General features: G+C 43.2%; 1 protein-coding gene across 5 annotated transcripts in view; it reads left to right on the top strand.

Annotated features, from left to right (window-relative positions):
- The window catches only part of LOC105932397 (far upstream element-binding protein 3), a 36,004-nt gene extending 18,118 nt beyond the window's left edge, over positions 1-17,886 (top strand). For 2 of the 5 annotated variants that reach the window (XM_036129178.1, XM_036129175.1), the window contains exons 13-19: positions 3,107-3,267; positions 3,350-3,420; positions 7,597-7,676; positions 7,971-8,039; positions 8,180-8,251; positions 14,152-14,249; positions 14,331-17,886. In XM_036129178.1, coding sequence (XP_035985071.1) covers positions 3,107-3,267; positions 3,350-3,420; positions 7,597-7,676; positions 7,971-8,039; positions 8,180-8,251; positions 14,152-14,249; positions 14,331-14,339 — 560 coding nt within the window. In that variant the 3' untranslated portion in view covers positions 14,340-17,886. The remainder of the gene's footprint in view (positions 1-3,106; positions 3,268-3,349; positions 3,421-7,596; positions 7,677-7,970; positions 8,040-8,179; positions 8,252-14,151; positions 14,250-14,330) is intronic. The other 3 variants (XM_036129176.1, XM_036129180.1, XM_036129179.1) reach the window with 3 other exon arrangements.
- Positions 17,887-18,154: the final 268 nt, after the last annotated feature.

Below are 18,154 nucleotides of genomic sequence, written 5' to 3'. Positions count from 1 at the left end.
TCTGGGGAATATTCACCTCCTCAGATCAGCCCACGGGTCTTCAGTCAGAACCTTCTGGGTTCAGGTGTCTGCTTTGGGTCGTGCTGACAGGTTTCGGGTCGGTACCTGCAGCCGCTCAGAACCCGGTTCCACCGAGCTTCACTGTGGCGACGCCGATGTTCTGCTCATGTGGTGTTTCTTCTCCAAAGTTTCCTTCTGGGACCAGAACATGTTTTCCTACGTGCTTCTGGGAAATGGGTTTTAGCTGAAGAACCGGGACTTCTTGGTTCCTTCCTGCCAACGTTCTGTGGGTTCTGCTCAGAGTAGCTGCTCTAAATGCGGCTGCGCTCCTACTACGGTGAATACGGTACTGTTCCTGCTTGTTCTGAGGAACATCTGCGGCTCACTCTGACCCAGGTTCTGGTTCTGGTTCTGGAGGTTTGTTAAACAGCAGCTCTCGCTCAGGACGGGGAATTGCTGCAAAGCCTTATTAATGAGCTGAACCTGGCGGCGTTCACTGCAAAAACGGATTTAAAAATTAAGAGAAATTTTCATAAAATTTGTGTTTTTTTTTGTCCTAGATTTGAGCAGGTGAGTAATCTTGTCTGCCAATGAAATATGGAGTATTTTGACCCATAAAATGAGATGATTGGACATTCTGCACTTGAAATGAGATGATGGAGATGAGTTGTTCTGATTTTAAGTGCAAAAGTCTTATTCCATTGGCAAATCATCTTATTTACCTGCTCAGATCAAGGACAAATACACTCATTTTAAGTAGTGTTGCACCGATGCCGATTTTTTTGGCCCGATATCCGATGCCATCTGTTTGAAATTGATGTGTGTGTATATGAAGAACTGAATACTACTTAGGGTAGTAGAACTTTTTATTGCCTACCTGGAATGGGTGACAATAGTTGAATAAACTTTTGGCTCTCAAAGGCCAAAATAGTGCAACATTGGTGAAATTCAATTCAATTCAATTCAATTTTATTTATATAGCGCCAAATCATGAAACATGTCATCTCAAGGCACTTTACAAAGTCAAGTTCAATCATATTATACAGATTGGGTCAGATTATACAGATTGGTCAAAAATTTCCTATATAAGGGAACCAGTTGATTGCATCAAAGTCCCGACAAGCAGCATTCACTCCTGGGGAACCGTAGAGCCACAGGAAGAGTCATCTGCATTGTACATGGCTTTGCTGCAATCCCTCATACTGAGCAAGCATGAAGCGACAGTGGGAAGAAAAACCACCCATTAACGGGAAAAAAAACCTCCGGCAGAACCGGGCTCAGTATGAACGGTCATCTGCCTCGACCGACTGGGGTTACAGAAGACAGAACAGAGACACAACAAGAGAAACAAAAAAGCACAGAAGCACACATTGATCTAGTAATCTGTTCTACATTAGATGGTAGTAGCAGGTGAGTCGTCTTCTCTGGATGATGTCAAAGTTAACAGAACGCCAGACCAGGTGTACCTACTATGAAGAGAAAAGAGAGAGAACAGAAAGTTAAAGCAGAAATGACAACACATAATGCATAATTGAAGAACAGTAGAACTCAATATAGTGAGAAAATTAGATCCTGATATACTCCAGTAACCTAAGCCTATAGCAGTAAAACTATAAAGGTAGCTGAGAGTAACATGAGTCACTAGTTATAATTTTTGTCAAAAAGAAAAGTTTTAAGCCTAGTCTTAAAAGTAGACAGGGTGTCTGTCTCACGGACCAAAACTGGGAGTTGGTTCCACAGGAGAGGAGCCTGATAGCTAAAGGATCTGCCTCCCATTCTACTTTTAGAGACTCTAGGAACCACCAGCAGACCTGCAGTCTGAGAGCGAAGTGCTCTGTTAGGAACATACGGGGTAATCAGAGCTCTGATATATGATGGAGCTTGATTATTAAGGGCTTTATACGTTAGAAGAAGAATTTTAAATTCTATTCTTGATTTAACAGGAAGCCAATGAAGGGAAGCTAAAATTGGAGAAATATGATCCCTCTTGTTGATTTTCATCAGAACTCTTGCTGCAGCATTTTGGATCAGCTGAAGGCTTTGAACTGCATTTTGTGGACTTCCTGATAGTAAAGAATTACAATAGTCCAGCCTTGAAGTAACAAATGCATGGACCAGTTTTTCAGCATCACTCCTGGACAGAATGTTTCTAATTTTGGCGATATTCCGGAGGTGAAAAAAGGAAACTCTGGAAACCTGTTTAATATGGGATTTAAATGACATGTCTTGGTCAAAAATAACACCAAGATTTTTTACTTTATTACCAGAGGCCAGGTTAATGCCATCCAGATTAAGGGATTGATTAAGAAGTTTATTTTTTGAGGACTCTGGCCCAAAGATTAAAACTTCGGTCTTGTCAGAATTTAGATGCAGGAAATTTAAAGTCATCCAGCTTTTGATGTCATCAAGACATGACTGCAGTCGAAGTAATTGATTGGATTCATCAGGATTTATGGATAAATATAGCTGAGTATCATCAGCATAACAGTGGAAATTAATCCCATGCTGTCTGATAATTTTGCCAATCGGAAGCATATATATAGTAAAGAGAATTGGTCCAAGGACTGAACCCTGTGGTACTCCACAGGTGACCCTAGAGTTTGAGGAAGATTTATTATTAACATGAACAAATTATAACATGTATAATAGTAGTGCAACAGTAAGACAGTAAAATTACATTAATAATTGAAAAATCTCTTTTAAACCCTGAGTTTTGGCTCTCAAATGCCAAAATAGTTCAACTTTCATGAACTTATATTACATGTATAATACTAGTCAGGAGAGAGAAGGCTGCGCTCAAGTGACATACAAACATCAAAATGGTATCGGGGCCCTATTTGTTGGTACTCGCCGATACCATCATTTTAGTGCTGGATATCTGGTATCGGTGCAACACTAATTTTAAGAAAATACTTATTTTTAGTTCCATTTTTGCAGTAGATCCTTGAACCGGACCGAGCGACGCTGTTAACTTCACCTGCCGTTTGTTCTCCAGCTGTTTAAACATCTGGACGGCAGTCTGAGGAAAATACCGAGATTCGGCGTAAAAGCGGTGAAGTCTGGGGTTGAGCAGAGCAGGAAGTGAGTGTCTGGTGTGTCTCTGCAGGGGGAGAAACCATCAAGAGCATCAACCAGCAGTCCGGGGCCCACGTGGAGCTGCAGAGGAACCCGCCGCCCTCCACCGACCCCAACACCCGGGTCTTCACCATCAGGGGCACCGGCCAGCAGATGGAGGTGGCCCGCCAGCTCATAGACGATAAGATCGGGGTACGCAAACCAAACGCACCCTCCGCCTCTTCAGCAGCCTGACAACCCGAAGCTGAGATGTTTGTCTGCTCTCCTCCCGCAGGGCTCAGGGATCATGAGTAACGGAGGATTCGGCTTCAGCCCCTTCACTCAGGGCCCCGCGGCGCACCAGAAGTAAGAACCGGCCCGTCGTCTGCAGGACGTCTGCAAACTAAAACCTTCCCCTCAGGCCTGAACCTGAACCTGCATGAAGTTACACTGCAAAAACGGATCTAAAAACAAGTAAAATGTTCTTAAAGTTAGTCTATTCGTCCTTGATTTGAGCCAGTAAATAAGATTATCTGCCAATGGAATGAGTATCTTTGCCCCTAAAATAAGATAATTAGACATCCTGCACTTGAAATAAGATGATGGAGATGAATGCACTCATTTCAAGAAGATTTGACTTATTTTTAGTTCCGTTTTTGCAGTGTAAGGTCTCACCTCCAACAAGAGGAAAACCTCAGAAGCCAAATTCTGACCTCATCTGGTCCTGTCCACCAATCAGAGGCTGAGCTTCACATTTAAAACGTGTCTCTTAAGGTTTCAGGACAAACAGGAAAGCGTTGAGTTAAATCATGTCTGAAGACTGAGACCGGTTCTGGACTACATGCAGGTTCTTCTGGGCTGGATGAGCGGCCTCTCCTCTGATCCTCAGTTTATTATTTAGAAGCTGCGCCTCTTTCCTCAGACTCATCTTTAATTATATTAGTTTTATTTGCTGCGTCCCAACAGCCTAGAAGAAGTGCGCTCACTAGGGCTGAACGATTTTGGAAAATAATCTAATTGCAATTTTTTTACTTAATATTGCGATTTAGTGCAATTTTCTTTTTTTTTTTTCCCAGTTTAATTTATCATGTGTTTTAAAATATATACAAACAACAAATCAATTTGTTTCCTCGCTGTGCAGATTAGTTGCTAAAAGACCCACAGCATCTAAACTCAGAGCAGAAATTATTGCGTTCTGCCTACAATATATTTCAACCAAAATTGCAATTTTGACTTTTCTATGCATTAACCACAAGCAACAAAAATAGCCTCTAAATAAAGATGTTTGTAAACAAGGACTATCTTAAATATGAACTTTTAATGTTTCTATTGATCAGAATATTATTCAAGAGAACAGCTTTTAATTTATTTGGACATCAATCCTTGTTGAACATAAAGTGCAAAGTCCAACCAACAAGCAAGTCTATGTATTAAACTGATTGACCTGTACTTAATGCTATGTATGATTATATAAACTCTAAAACAAGTAATAAAATTAGATTATCTCACTGCTGCAACTGTCTTCCCTTCCATGTGGAGGCAAACCCACTTTAAACATTTTACCAACACCTAATGGACGCGTCTAATTCCCTAATTGTTACATAGCCAAAAATTGCAGACCTCTGCGATTTGGAAATTGCGTTTTTTGAAATCACGATTATATTGAAAATGCGATTAATTGTTCAGCCCTAGCGCTCACCCAGAAACAGAAAAGGTTCTGTACGGCCTTATAGTCCAGTGGACGTCTTAGATCAGAGTTTTTAACTGGACCCGTCGTTCTTAAACCGGGTCTTAACCGCCGACAAATCACTAAAAGCTGTTTTCCTTTAGTTGAAAGTACAGCAGTGACTGTTTCAGACTGCATTTACCGATGAATAAGCTTCTGTTACAGATTTTTAGAGAACGATTTCGTCTCGATGCCTAAAAAAACGAGACGAGATGAAAAAGCCCTTCACTGCTCTGACCAATCAGGAGCCGGTTTGTACGGATAATTAAAACCCGACCGGTTCATTGTTGCTGCTCAGACCTGCATTAATGCAGCACTTTTCCAACTGCTCTGGCTGCACAAAGTGCTCCAACAGCAGGAACAGCTCAGGGTCGAGAGCATTAGTGAAAAAAATAGAATAAAAACATAAAAACAAAACATTTTGGGGTCATTGTGTACTAAAAGCCGGTTCATAGGTAGGAGTCTTTAAGAGCGATTGAAAATGCTCCAGAGATTTAAGGTTAGCAGGCGGGTTGTCTCCTCCAGAATGAGCTCACACCCAGGGAGGAGGCGATTTCCTCGGTCCGCGGACCTCAGTGTTGTTCTCAGAGCAGGAACATGATGGGTAGGCGTGGACACGGCCGGGTAGGAGACAGGAAGCAAATTAAAAACTGGTAATCTGCTTATTTGGTGTCACAGCAGCCAGCAAACGAGCTGCAGCGTTTTATACTAACGAGGCGCTGAACAGGACTAACATTTATTACTATATAAACTGGTGTTGCACCGATGGTCCCGACACCTGGCTGTGCAGTATTGACCGATACCATCTGTTTGAAATATGAAGAACTGCATACTACTTAGGGTAGTAGAACTTTTTATTGCCTACCTGGAATGGGTGACAATAGTTGAATAAACTTTTGGCTCTCAAAGGCCTAAATAGTGCAACATTGGTGAAATTATAACATGTATAATAGTAGTGCAACAGTAAGACAGTAAAATTACATTAATAATTGAATAATCTCTTTTAAACCCTGAGTTTTGGCTCTCAAGTGCCAAAATAGTGCAACTTTCATGAACTTATATAACATGTATAATACTAGTCGGGGAGAAAGAAGGCTGCGTTCACGTGACATACAAACATCAAAATGGTATTTTGATGTTTGTTCCTCCCGCGCCGTCAGAACCGGGTCATTTTAGTGCTGGATCAGCCCCGTCCCATACTGGTATCGGTGCAACACTAATATAAACCCACAAAAGTACTGAGAATAGGTCCCACTGAGTTCTGGTATCGATTCCCGGGTATCGGTAGCCTCGTGAGACCATCCTGATCTCGCGAGCTTTCAAGGTTTCACTCGCAGATCAGTCTGGCTACTCTCCGTTAAAGAAAATTTGGAGCCGTTCACCAAACGAACGTCCAATCAGCGTTGGCTTTGAGGCGGGTTGAGGTGTGACGCAACGAGAAGCGCGACAGTTCAGTCTAAAGAACATGAAACTAGCGTTAGCATGGCTATCGAGCAAGTTTTATCGGAATTACAGAGTATTTCTTCACTGAAAGAAGAGCAAAACACTGCTCTGGAGGCTTTTCTCAGAGGAAAATATGTTTTTGCTCTTCTCCCGACTGGTTTCGGCAAGAGCTTGATCTATCAATTGGCTCCTCTTGTCGCTGTTAGTACGTCATATGCTTCGTTGATCTGATTGGTTTATCTGGCCCGTCTATCACCAACATAGGCCAATCAGCTAACCAGTATTTTAGCCCCTTCCCAAAATTACTTCAACGGAAGGTTTCCAGATGGATATGCGGAGCAAATCTATCTGGCGGAGTCAGGTTAGGGTATCGGATCGACTGGAAGGCACCCATCCCTGTCTAAGGCTACATTAATACTAAGACTTAAGCTCAGACTTAGCGACACGCTGGAGCAATCGATCCCAGAGGCAACAAGTACAGTTGGTTGTGAGATTGCTGCCAGTCCAACTCAGAGCGGTTCCTGCACCGTTTGGCACCAAAGCCACTTTAAATATTGGCTAGAAGTTACAGAACCAAATACCCCGTTTACACTACACTTTTTTAACCGATCCGAGACCAGTCCGAGCTCGGTAACCAAGATAACTCTTGAGTGTAAACGGTCAGCAGACTGAACTGAACCGCGCTAACTGCAGACCAGTTCATCACCAGGTCTCGGACTGGTTTTTTTATTTTTTTTATCCCGGTTATCTGATAACGAAGAGCGCATGAGCAGACCGCGTCATCCCCTTACAGTCAGCTGACTGTCCGCGGGTTTTCCGGCGTGTCTGGCTGCACGTCCCGATTTACACTCCATTCAGACAAATTTCAGACATTCATAATCATACTAGCTTCCTTACCGTGCCAGACAGTTTCCAGAGATGATTCTGCTTAGCAGTGTGATGAACCTCAGTGTCTGTAAATCCTTATTAGACGTTCGTTTGTCTTATCCACGTCCCAAAAGCCGACTCTGTCTAACCATAACATCCTGAATGTTACGGGTGCCGCCATTTTGATTTGCTTTGTCCCGCCTTTAATCCCAGAGAGCAGCAGTACCGCAGATCGCCACTAGGAGGCGAGGAGCAACCAAGGAACCGGGATAGTGTGGTGTGTAAAGGGTCGTCTTGGCTTGGTGAACTGATCCAAGCTCGGACTGGTCTCTGCTCGGCTCGGTTTAACAAGGGTAGTGTAAACGGGGCTATAATCTGCCGGCTTCAGAATCAGAGTTAAATTTGAAAGAAGAAGTCGATAAAGACGTTTCTGGGATTAGGTGGGTTGCAGCGGTTGGATGTAATCTCTGGTCGATGCCTGATGAAGTGACTGTCTGTGTCCGCAGCAGCGGTCAGCCCTTCGTGACCGGGGTCTGGGGCAACACCTACCAGACCAGCTGGCAGAACCCTGGACAGCAGGACCCAGGTAAGACCGCCCACCTGTTGGACACAACTTCACAGAGACACCCGGACGCACTGATCAGAAAGCGAACCCAGTTCTGGGTCACTCCAGCTATTATTTCTCTGATTGCATCGCAGGTTGACATAGTAGTAATAATAATAATAATAATATTAATAATATTAATAATAATCAGAGCCCTTCTTCATGTTCTGCATTGTGGAACGATATAATCTATGACTTCAGGGGAATGTTCCCAGAATGACACACAAGCAGTGATTTAAGTTTAGCAGCTGAAACTGTGTGTGTTTGTGTGTGTAGGTCACAGTTTGGCTCAGACAGGACAGATGGACTACTCCAAAGCATGGGAGCAGTACTATAAGAAGCTAGGCAAGTCCGCACACAGAGACTCACCTGAACCGAGCGGCACTGCAGCCGTGCACGGCTTTCTGAGGGGAGAGGGAGGCTGTTAATTTAGTCGCTCTGTCATCCGCGGATCAGTGGCTTAATGTGAGTTTGTCTGTTTGTAGGTCAGCAGAACCAGCCTCAGAACATGATGACGGACTACAGTAAGGCCTGGGAAGACTACTACAAGAAACAGAGTATGACACCTAAATGATGTTCAATGTTCAGAGTTTGGGTTGCTGCTCAGATTAAAGTCTAAAACAACCACATGCCGTTCTGGGCCAGAATGATTAACGTCTCAGCGGTCTGCAGTTAAACATCATTTCAAACGTAACCAGAAGATAACAGTAAGGATTGGAGTCCAACCCCACATACATCTGGGACATCTCCCATAGAAAGTGATTTCTCCAACCAATTTTATGGTCTGGCCAATCAGGACGCAGGGCTGGAGTTTCATAGATGTGACGTAGTGGAGAAGCGACTGTGACGTGAGACTGTTTTGATAGCAATGGTGGCTCGCATCGAGGAAGCAAGCGTTAACATTGATGCTGCTATTTCTTCCGTGTTGTCCAATCTACCTAATATTGTTTCATTAAAAGAACATCAGAGAACGGCTCTGAAGGCTTTTGTTGGTGGAAACCATGTTTTCGCCTTTCCCCCGACCGGATTTGGCAAGTTTTGTTTTCCGGGGCGCGTTAGCGTCTGCAGCGGACGCGCCCCGGAGCAGTTAGCGGTTAGTACGAACCATATTAGGAGGCTTTTAGTCCTCAACGCGGTCGGCCCGGGATCGACTCTGACCCGCAGCGCTTTGCCGCCTGTCTTCCCCCCTCTTCCTGTCAGCTCACTGACAATAAAACGCCACTAGAGCCGCAAACACATAAAAAAAAAGGTGGGCTTTTTTCCTGCGTCGCTCTCACAGCGTCACGGGTTAGCTTCAGTGTGAGTGGTTGAAATATCACGTCGATAAAGATGACAGACAAGTGGCTTATCCAATCATTTGCAAGGATTGTTGAAAAGGCCCAACCTTCTGAAACGCCATTCCTATGGATCTGTTCCAGATGGATGAGTGGAGCTAGGCGGAGCGAAATTCATCTGGCTAGGGTCAGGTTAGAAACCGGGACCAAATTAAACAAAAGTGCCGTAAAGCTTTCTTTAGAACGACCCTGCTGGGGAGGCGGAACATTCTGGATGGATCCTGATCTAAAAGTTGGAGCATTGTGGTTAGAAGGAACAAATTTCTCGTTATTTCCGGCCCAACTGATCTTGACTGAAATGATCTCATCAGTTGCTGGTGAAGATTCTCAGTCATTCAGGTCATGATCATTCCAAAAAAAGTAAAAAAACAAAGCAACTGGACTTGTTTTTCGTAGTTGAAGACGTTTCGCTTCCTCTCCAGGAAGCTTTTTTTGGAATGATCTCATCAGTTTACTTAATATTTTCCAACCTTAAATTACACAGGGGTTCCGTATTTTATTATTTTGACGTGTCCTGTCTGGCTTTGTCATAAGAATTATTGTCTTGATGCCAAAAAAGCCGAACAGATTTATTTTCACTAGTGGAGCCTTCCTGCTTCCACCACAGTGCTCCGCTTGATTTATATTGTAGAAAGTGACTCCTGAAGATGATAACAGGGGTTTTCTGGATAAATCCACCTGGAAGTGTTGGTGAGAGTGAACTTGTGTCTGTGAGGTTTATCCATGAGAAAAATGCTCAGCAGTGGATGTGAGGAGCCAAAGACCCCCAGAGCACCAAGGCAGATGCCAGGGGAACCAGCCCATCCCACAAACCCAGAGGTGTCTAGAACAGCCGGTTATGCCTGTGCTGCATGGCGCACCCCTACCTACCCACCCCTCACTCCAGCAAGCAGCCAGCCCCCCCCGCCAAACCAGAGCAGTTTAACATTTGAAGCCAAGTGCAGGCACCGGGGAGAGGCAACCCACCAAGAAGCCAAGACCGCTCCCCATTGGACCATAACGTCATTAGACCCGCCTCCAGGCAGAACCGGCATCAACAAACAGGAACCAAAGGAGTTCCTGATTGTTGATTGTAGTCGGAACCGCCCAGGATGAAATCACAGTAGCTGCATTTTCATTACTAATGTGTGCAAAACTTCGTCGATTTTCTGCCAATGTTGAAAAAACAAAATTTCTAAATTGTCGTATTTCCAATAAGTCAGAAAAGCAAATAAAGTCACATGAATAAGTGACTTTATTTGCTTTTCTGACACATTTTTTTAAATCAAGAAACGTTTTTTTTAAAAGTAGCCGTGTTTAACCCTCATTGAATTGTTATATATTGTCTTTAGACAGCAGGGAGCAGCTTGTAAGGACGGCTCGTGAAAATGGCAGTTATTTTCCAAATTTTTATAGTTCCTTTAAAATCTTATTTACCTTATTTGTTATCTTATCTTTTTAATCTTAATTATTTACCGTGTTTCAGCTGAGTTCTGAGAAGCAGTCTGTCGCTTTTAACCCATAACTTTTATGAAGATGTCTGATATTAATACAGTATTAACCTGATTCAGCGTTTTTTAGTTGCATTTTTGGCTCCTCTGTGGCGTTGCTCTCAGTCAGGATGCACAATCTACGTATTAAACAACCGGCTTTCAGACGCCACAACTCAAACGAGCACACAAAGCTTTAGTGTAGTGGACCCTACTAAGAAGTTTAAGCACAGCGGACCCCACTAATTAGAGGTCCAAGGCCCATCTGAGCTCATCTGCCAACGGTTGAAGGTTTTCTCTCTCAGGAACCCAGCAGGATGCTGACATTCAGCTTTTACTCCTCCTGGATGAACCTGGAGCCACAGCGGACAGTTGCTGGCATTGTGCGAGGTTGCTTAGTCTATTTAGGGTCCTCGGTTGTTCCTGTTGGGGCCCTTTATCAGGGGCCTCTGCAGTAGATGGTCAGTAGGTAGCTGTGAAACGCTTGGGAACTCTCAGGTGGCAGAGGAGAGGGTCTACGGCGCAGTTTTCACTAGACAGAAAAGAAACAAGGCCAAACTTAAACTTTAACAGGCTGACGGCTGCAGGGCAACAATTCAGAGCCAGGCCGCCGTAGTTGGAGGAGAAATAATGGCGGAGGAGGCGTGTCAGGGTCGTGAGTCCGTTGAGTCCGTATTTTACACAGTTTATTGTTTTGCGGTTCTCAAATAAAAACACTCAAAAAGTTCCCACCTGGGGTCCGTTCTTCGTACGTTGCTTAAAACATCCAAGATCAAATGAGACATCCAAGATGATTTCATCCGGCTAATCCTGATCCGGCTAATTGGGTTCTTCCAACACACCTGTTGTTTACGATTAGTATGGCTGGATTGAGTTATCTGAGATAACTGCGCATTCATGCGTTTGTTTAAAAGGGGAAATGTATCGATAGTAGAAACATTGATCAGCAACACTGCTATTGGCTGTTCAGCATGGCCAAAGAACGCCCACAGTTTTTCTCTCAAGCAGAACAAGAGCTTGGAAGGTTATGCCGAATTTGAGTCATTAATTAAAACAAAATTTGTTAAAGCCAGGAGAGAGGGCCGGCAAAAAGCAGCAGACAAATTAATGCGTAAATACTGTCCATGGTAGATGTTTCTATAACTTTCTACAGTATGAATTTTTTCATTTTAATAATTTCATATTTACTTTGTTCTTTTATATCAGAGCATCCACAGGACCCACTAGAACATGGGGACAAGTAAAAGTTAAATACAAGAATATTCTACAAAATGGTAGCCTTTAATTATTATACTTTATTTTAAAAAGGCACTTGTTATGTCAAGAGATCCAAATTTCAGTGTCATTCCTTAGACGCTGGAAGTAAAGGACACGTGCAAACTGGGAATTTTAACAAAAAAAAAATCTTTATTCATAAAAAATAAAAATCTTCCTTTTCCAAGTCATCCACAGTTTACACGGTAAAACTGTATTGCTCCGTGTCTAGATAATCCATTCATAGTTTTTTCTAATACAATATACGGCTCGACAGGAAGCAAGCCTTTCAAAGTAAACTAAACTTCACAATAAAATGGCCCGAACAAATCTTCTTACTGAATATGATAAAAATAAAAAGCAAATTATCATACAAATAACTTAAATATTTTAGATTTATGGCTCCAACATCACTTTTTCCTCTTTAAAAGCCACTGTTAAATTATGTGTTTGTCTGTTTATAACAGCCACTAAGAAAATCTCTCTACATTTACACTGTCGCGCTGCGCTAAAGGATCCTGTCTATTGCGCAATACGCGATTAATTCGAAAAACTCTGCAAATTATTCTTGCACCTTCCGCAACAGGTTGCTGTCGTAAAAATGGACATGGCTACGACAGACTTCCCTATCTCCTCCGCTTATAAAGCTGCGATCTAATACTGTTTACATGAAATAAGCCTGCTCTCGAGCAGGCTTATTGCTGGCGCACATGTTGCTATGACAACAAGTCCAGGAAGTCTTTCGAAGAACCAAACGATCCAAGATCATGCCAAATCGTCAACAATGAAATCCTGCTAACTGAGTTAGCGACGTACGAAGAACGGACCCCTGGACAGCGTGTGCCATGCTGCGTGGCGGAGCGGCGTCAACGTCGCCGTAAACAGGATGTGCTGACGACTCACTGCTGGTGCCTCTATTGTAGAGGACTTAGCAAGGCCAGAGCTCCACTTTCACTCGCTGGTTAACTTTTCTGCAGTAGTTGAATGTAAATGGAGCTTTTCCAGTCGTACCGACTAATCACACTCACTAACCCGCACACATTCCTGCTCGTTGGAATCAAACCCACAACCTTCCGATTACAAGGCGACTTCTCAACCGATCACTGAAGGGCTCGCACCCGGGTCTGGGCCCATTTCAGGACTGTGTTCTGGCCCAGAGTTCTGGTTCAGGTTCTACTGGCTCCGAAAGCTCTCAGGGATGTTCTAAGTTGTTTTTCTGTTTTTAGTTTGAGCTTTAACTTGCATCTAGTCTTTAAATCATAGTTTTATGTCTCTGTTTTATGGGGGTTATAAATGTCTCATTTTATTCCATTCATCTTATTTTTTCTTTTTACTGGCCTCACAGGTTCCCGTTACCTTTTTTATAAATGTTTAATCTGTGTGAGAACCACATTTGGTTTATACAGTCGGTACAGAAAGGTGATAATATTGTGTTTAAATGGAAAAGCAGAGAAATGATTGAAAGGAGCCGTGAAGGTCCAGGTAGAAGCCAGAGTTTATGCCAGGGGTGTCAAACTCATTTTGGTTTAGGGGCCGCATTCAGCTTAATCTGATCTCAAGAGGGCCACACGAGTAAACTCATTGCAAGATTAAATAGAACTAATAAATGTGGACTTGTTGATTTTTATATTAAGTTAATTTCACTTTTACAGAATATATTATGAATAACCTCAGCGTTTTTTAGAAAAGTATGTGCAATTTCAACAATACTTTTACTCAGTTAAACATTTACTTGTGCATTATGCATAAGAACTGATCACAGTGATTATACAATGTTGAAAAACATTTATTCACATTTTTTGGAACTTAAAAACACTGTCCTGCATGACAAAATACATCAAACAGATAAAAATGAAGAAATGATTAGAATTTTTCCACACCTGAAGCTTAATCTGCTAATTAAAACACAGCGCCCCTCATGGACAATATAGGAACTGCATATTTTAAATTAAACAAAGTACATGTTTTTTTTAATAATTGTTTTATCATTCTCTTCCTTTTATCTTGTCCACTTGTGAAAGTCAAATCTGATGAGCTCTTTGTGGCATCTTATTGCCACATTGCCAGACAGGACACTGGGAAAAAAAAAAAAAAAAAAAAAATATATATATATATATATATATATATATATATATATATATATTTTTTTTTTTATAATGATAATGCATTTAGCCACAGGGCCGGACTAAATTGTTCGGCGGGCCGGATCCGGCCCGCGGGCCGTATGTTTGACACCCCTGGTTTAAGCCCTGCTAGTGAAGTTCTGCAGCGCTCAGCGTGCCGGCCGTCCACAGGTTGCTTTCCACAGGTCCTCCGACCCACCAGGAAGGGGTCCGGGGCCCGCGGGCCCCCAGGCGTCGGCCCGGATGAGCAGGCGGTGACGGTTGTTTTGTGCCGCAGGTCAGTCGTCTCAGCAGAGCTCGGTGCCAGACTACACTGCAGTGTTAGCAGAATACTACAGACAGCAGCCCTACCTGTGGAACCCCGCCCAGATACAGGTAAGGCGGGGAGCTCCACGCTCACCTGTCGCCTCGCGGCCCGACCCGCTGACCCCTGACCCCACTCTGTGTTCTCCTCAGGACCACTAGAGGCTCCTGGACGGCGGCTCCCGGCCTCGGACGCTCGTTGACAGCAACCAAAACGTGGTTTCCAAGCAACGCTCTGCCGCTTCTTTCTTCCTTTTTGTAGAGAAAACTAAGGATTAACTGAAAAATCACAAACTCTTTTCTTTCTGTTTTTTTTTTAACCTTACAGAGTTGATATTTTGTCGGGCAGATTTTTTGGGACTAGCCTCTGGTCTCCACAGCATAGACCTGTTTTTTCTTTTTTATCAAACTTGAACTTAAAAGATCTATCAGTGTGGCTTTGAACAAAAACAAACCCAGTATAATCTATATTTTGTCTAGTTTTATTTTTCTGATAAACGGTAAAAGACTTAGCAGTCTTGAGTAAGAAAATCAGATATATTATTTTGTTTATGATAATGTTTTAAAGCATGCGTCAGATTGTGTGTTCACTCTCAGTTATATTTTTTTTATTTTGGCATAGAAATATTTTAATAGCGTTGGATGGAAATGTGATGTTTTACCGTCGGAGATGAAACTGTATTTTGTACTAAATTGATGCTCGCTGGGTCTGTTTATACTCCCTCTAATTTTACCTGTTTAGTCGCCATCTTGGAGGTGCAATGACACGATTGTTGTTTTCTTTGGTTTGATGATGATTCTTATTCCTGTTTATCGATAGCGATCTCTCTAGGTTTTATTATGTAACGATGAAAAAAATGGCGATTTATATTGCGTTGTCTAAAGCCAGATCTCTCTGTGGTCAGTCGCTCGAATCCTGGCAGAACCGAGCCGCCGCGGTTCTGCCCGCCGTCTCTCCTGGTTTGCGTTCGGACCGTCTGTCTGCGTGGAGGTGAACGCTGAAGTGTCACCTCGGCTCGGGGGCGTCGCCGGATTAATGTTTTTAGCTGAATGTAGCCGGCGCCGGAAAGGCTCAGCGGGTCCGACGTGTCTCTGCTGGATCCAGGCGTCTGGTCCGTGAATCGGTGGGTTGGCTGCACGCCGACCAACAACGATCAGGTTAGCCCTGACAGTTACCATTTTAATGCGCTAATGTTGTCAACGCCGGTTCGCCCTGATGGACCTTTAAAAGAGCCGACGTCATAAAACAGCTGTTGCTCATTAAATTTACTGATATTCGGTTCTAACAACCGCCTGTTTCACCTGAATAACCAACCTGAGTAAAACTAGCCTCACATGCATTAATTAGACAGAATTAACAGCATATTAATCTCTCTTTTATTGCCCCAAAACCACCAAATTGGCACCAAACGATAACTAATCTAACATTTCATTAGACTTTTCTCCATAAATAACATTTTAACAGATGTACTAAGAATTGCTAAATAAATCATTTAAGTTAAACCCTTCAGCTACATTTTCCACAAAGAAATAATGTGAATATTAAGGTCCAGAACTTCAGCGAGCCTGTTTATATTTTTAATATCAGTTAAATAGATTTCCTACCTGACCACAGCTGAGCTTTCCTTGTAGATCTTTAATCTACTTTAACAAAATCCCCAACTGGAACAGCGAGTCGTTCGGTAGTTGAAGCTTCTCATGATCGTCTTAAATGTGCAAATTTTCATGTTAGCGCGTCGTCTTCAGCTCGCAGCATAAAGGTTCGTAAAGGTCTACAACACATCGCAAAAACTACAATCAAAATACCAAAAAAAACGACGGTAAACCGACGTCCGACTTTACAAAACACAGATGTGAGTTTAAAATTAAAATAATAATGTGAGAACTGCCGACAGCAGAGTTAGCCGTTTTCAGTAAGGTTCTTTTTTTACCTTGCAAACTTACATAACGGTCTATTAGCATTACGAAAAGGTTAAATAATGAGCAATCTGAAACTAGCTAGCGTAGCATAGCGTAGCCTCGCGCTAAGCTACGACAACATTTCCATCAGTTTGCTCGTCTCCAACTTTATTAGTTTAAATCTTCCAACAAACGGTAAAATCCGGTCCTGTATCTTTCAACCTCGTAGTTAGCATTAGGGACTCGGTTTTATTAACGTCTGAATATCTGTAGCACAAAGGAAAACATCTTAAAATCTGGCGATGTTGTGAATTGGGAACCAAGAAGGTATTCAGGATTTTTAAAACACTGCAAGAAAGAAAGTGAAACAGCCGGCGATAAAATGGCTCCAAAGAGACGTCTGTAAACAGTTAAATATTTAACGTAAAATTATCTGTTTTGATAGCTAGCTGTCCGATCCGCTCGATAAGCTTCACCTGAGCGCAGAACACCTGAGCTGGAGACGCTAGAAGTCGTTAGCTGAAGCCGGTCAAAGCGGCGCTGATCCGGTTTTAGCCGGGCTAATGTTCCTCATACAAGCCGTTGTTCTGTTTTTTTCATGTACTTGCACAAATGTAAATAAGTTTTTGGCTTTTCTTATCTAACGTCAGCTAATTTACTGTTGAGCTTATTTGATGCGGATTTGGTAAAAAAAAAAATATTTGAAGACTTGTTCATGTAATTTTTTTTTTTTTTTTTGAAGTCCCGAAGTTTTCGGTTTTATCTTTTTGTCTCTAGACGTCGGATTCCACCTTGGTTGCAGTATTTCAGATTCGTTAGCCACGCGTCGTGTTTCTGCTTCCCGCTGTCGTTTGATCGTCTTATTTCCGATCGGCCGCTTGTCCTGCGTGTCGATGGAGGCGTAGCTGCAGCCGCCGGCGGTGGCGGCGCCGTTAGCCGAACCGCGGCGGACCACAGAGAGGTTTGTCTTGTTTCAGGAGATCTGGCTGTTCTTGAGTTGAAATTGAGTCAGTGGTTCTGCTTTTCTGTATGTGTGACGATGATAAAGACAATAATAATGAGTTCTCCTCTTCAGGGGTCTATTTAAATCGTAGAAATATTCAGTTTGTCAATGCGATACTTTGTGTAAATTTCCACTCTGGCGGGTGCTCTCCAGTTAAAGTGTATTTTTTGTCCTGTTCTACTGTTAATTCACATGTTGTTTAACCGATCTGCACGTTTGAGTGTGTGTTGTTTTCTCAAGACTGCTAGGTAAACTGCCTCCATCTGCTCTCCCTGCCGAGCTGAGCGCCGCCGCGTTACAAAGCGGGCCGGGCCTCAGCCTGGACCGGACCGGGCCTCAGCCTGGACCGGGCCGGGCCTCAGCCTGGACCGGACCGGGCCTCAGCCTGGACCGGACCGGGCCTCAGCCCGCCTGCGGCCGGACCGGGCCGGCTCAGGGGCAGGGAGCGCCGCCGCTGCCGCGTTCACGGGGTTTCACGCCCCACAGAATTATTAAAACTGCTGGAGGGGACCTTTGCCCGATGTCCGGTTCTGGTCCCGGGCTCGTTGTGACGGCTCGGTCAGAACCGGGCATGAGGTCACCTGTCCGCTTCGTTGTAAGGCTTCCTGGTCCAGAGATTTACTTCTGAGGGAGCTTTTGGTTTCATGGTTTCTGTTCTTTTTCTAATGGACAGACGTCCTAACTGTAACCTGCAGATTTTTCTATTAGATTCTATTGACAGATAGTTACGTCTGAACCCGAGCCACAGGACTGTTGTGGCAGATGATGATTAATATGAGGGCTAATAAACCGGCTCCTTCTTTCTGACTGTGTCCTTGTTTCTGGATGATAAAAACCTGGGAGAACAAAAGAGAAGCCTAAAAACAGAACAAATCACAGCGTTCTGGTAAATGGAACATTGTTGCCCAGTCCGACAGCCGGGCAATTGCACCGGAAATTAATATCAACATATAGTTTGGATTTAGAACTGACACATGAATAATCATTTATTATAACTGATTGTGTTCTTCACTAAAAGGTCAGATTTCTAACGCTGACCCGGGACTTTTTACCTGTCGGGTTTGAAAGCAAAGCT

The sequence above is a fragment of the Fundulus heteroclitus genome, unplaced genomic scaffold (assembly GCF_011125445.2).
Source record: "Fundulus heteroclitus isolate FHET01 unplaced genomic scaffold, MU-UCD_Fhet_4.1 scaffold_143, whole genome shotgun sequence".
NCBI lineage: Eukaryota > Metazoa > Chordata > Actinopteri > Cyprinodontiformes > Fundulidae > Fundulus > Fundulus heteroclitus.
This window is presented reverse-complemented; position numbering and strand designations above follow the sequence as displayed.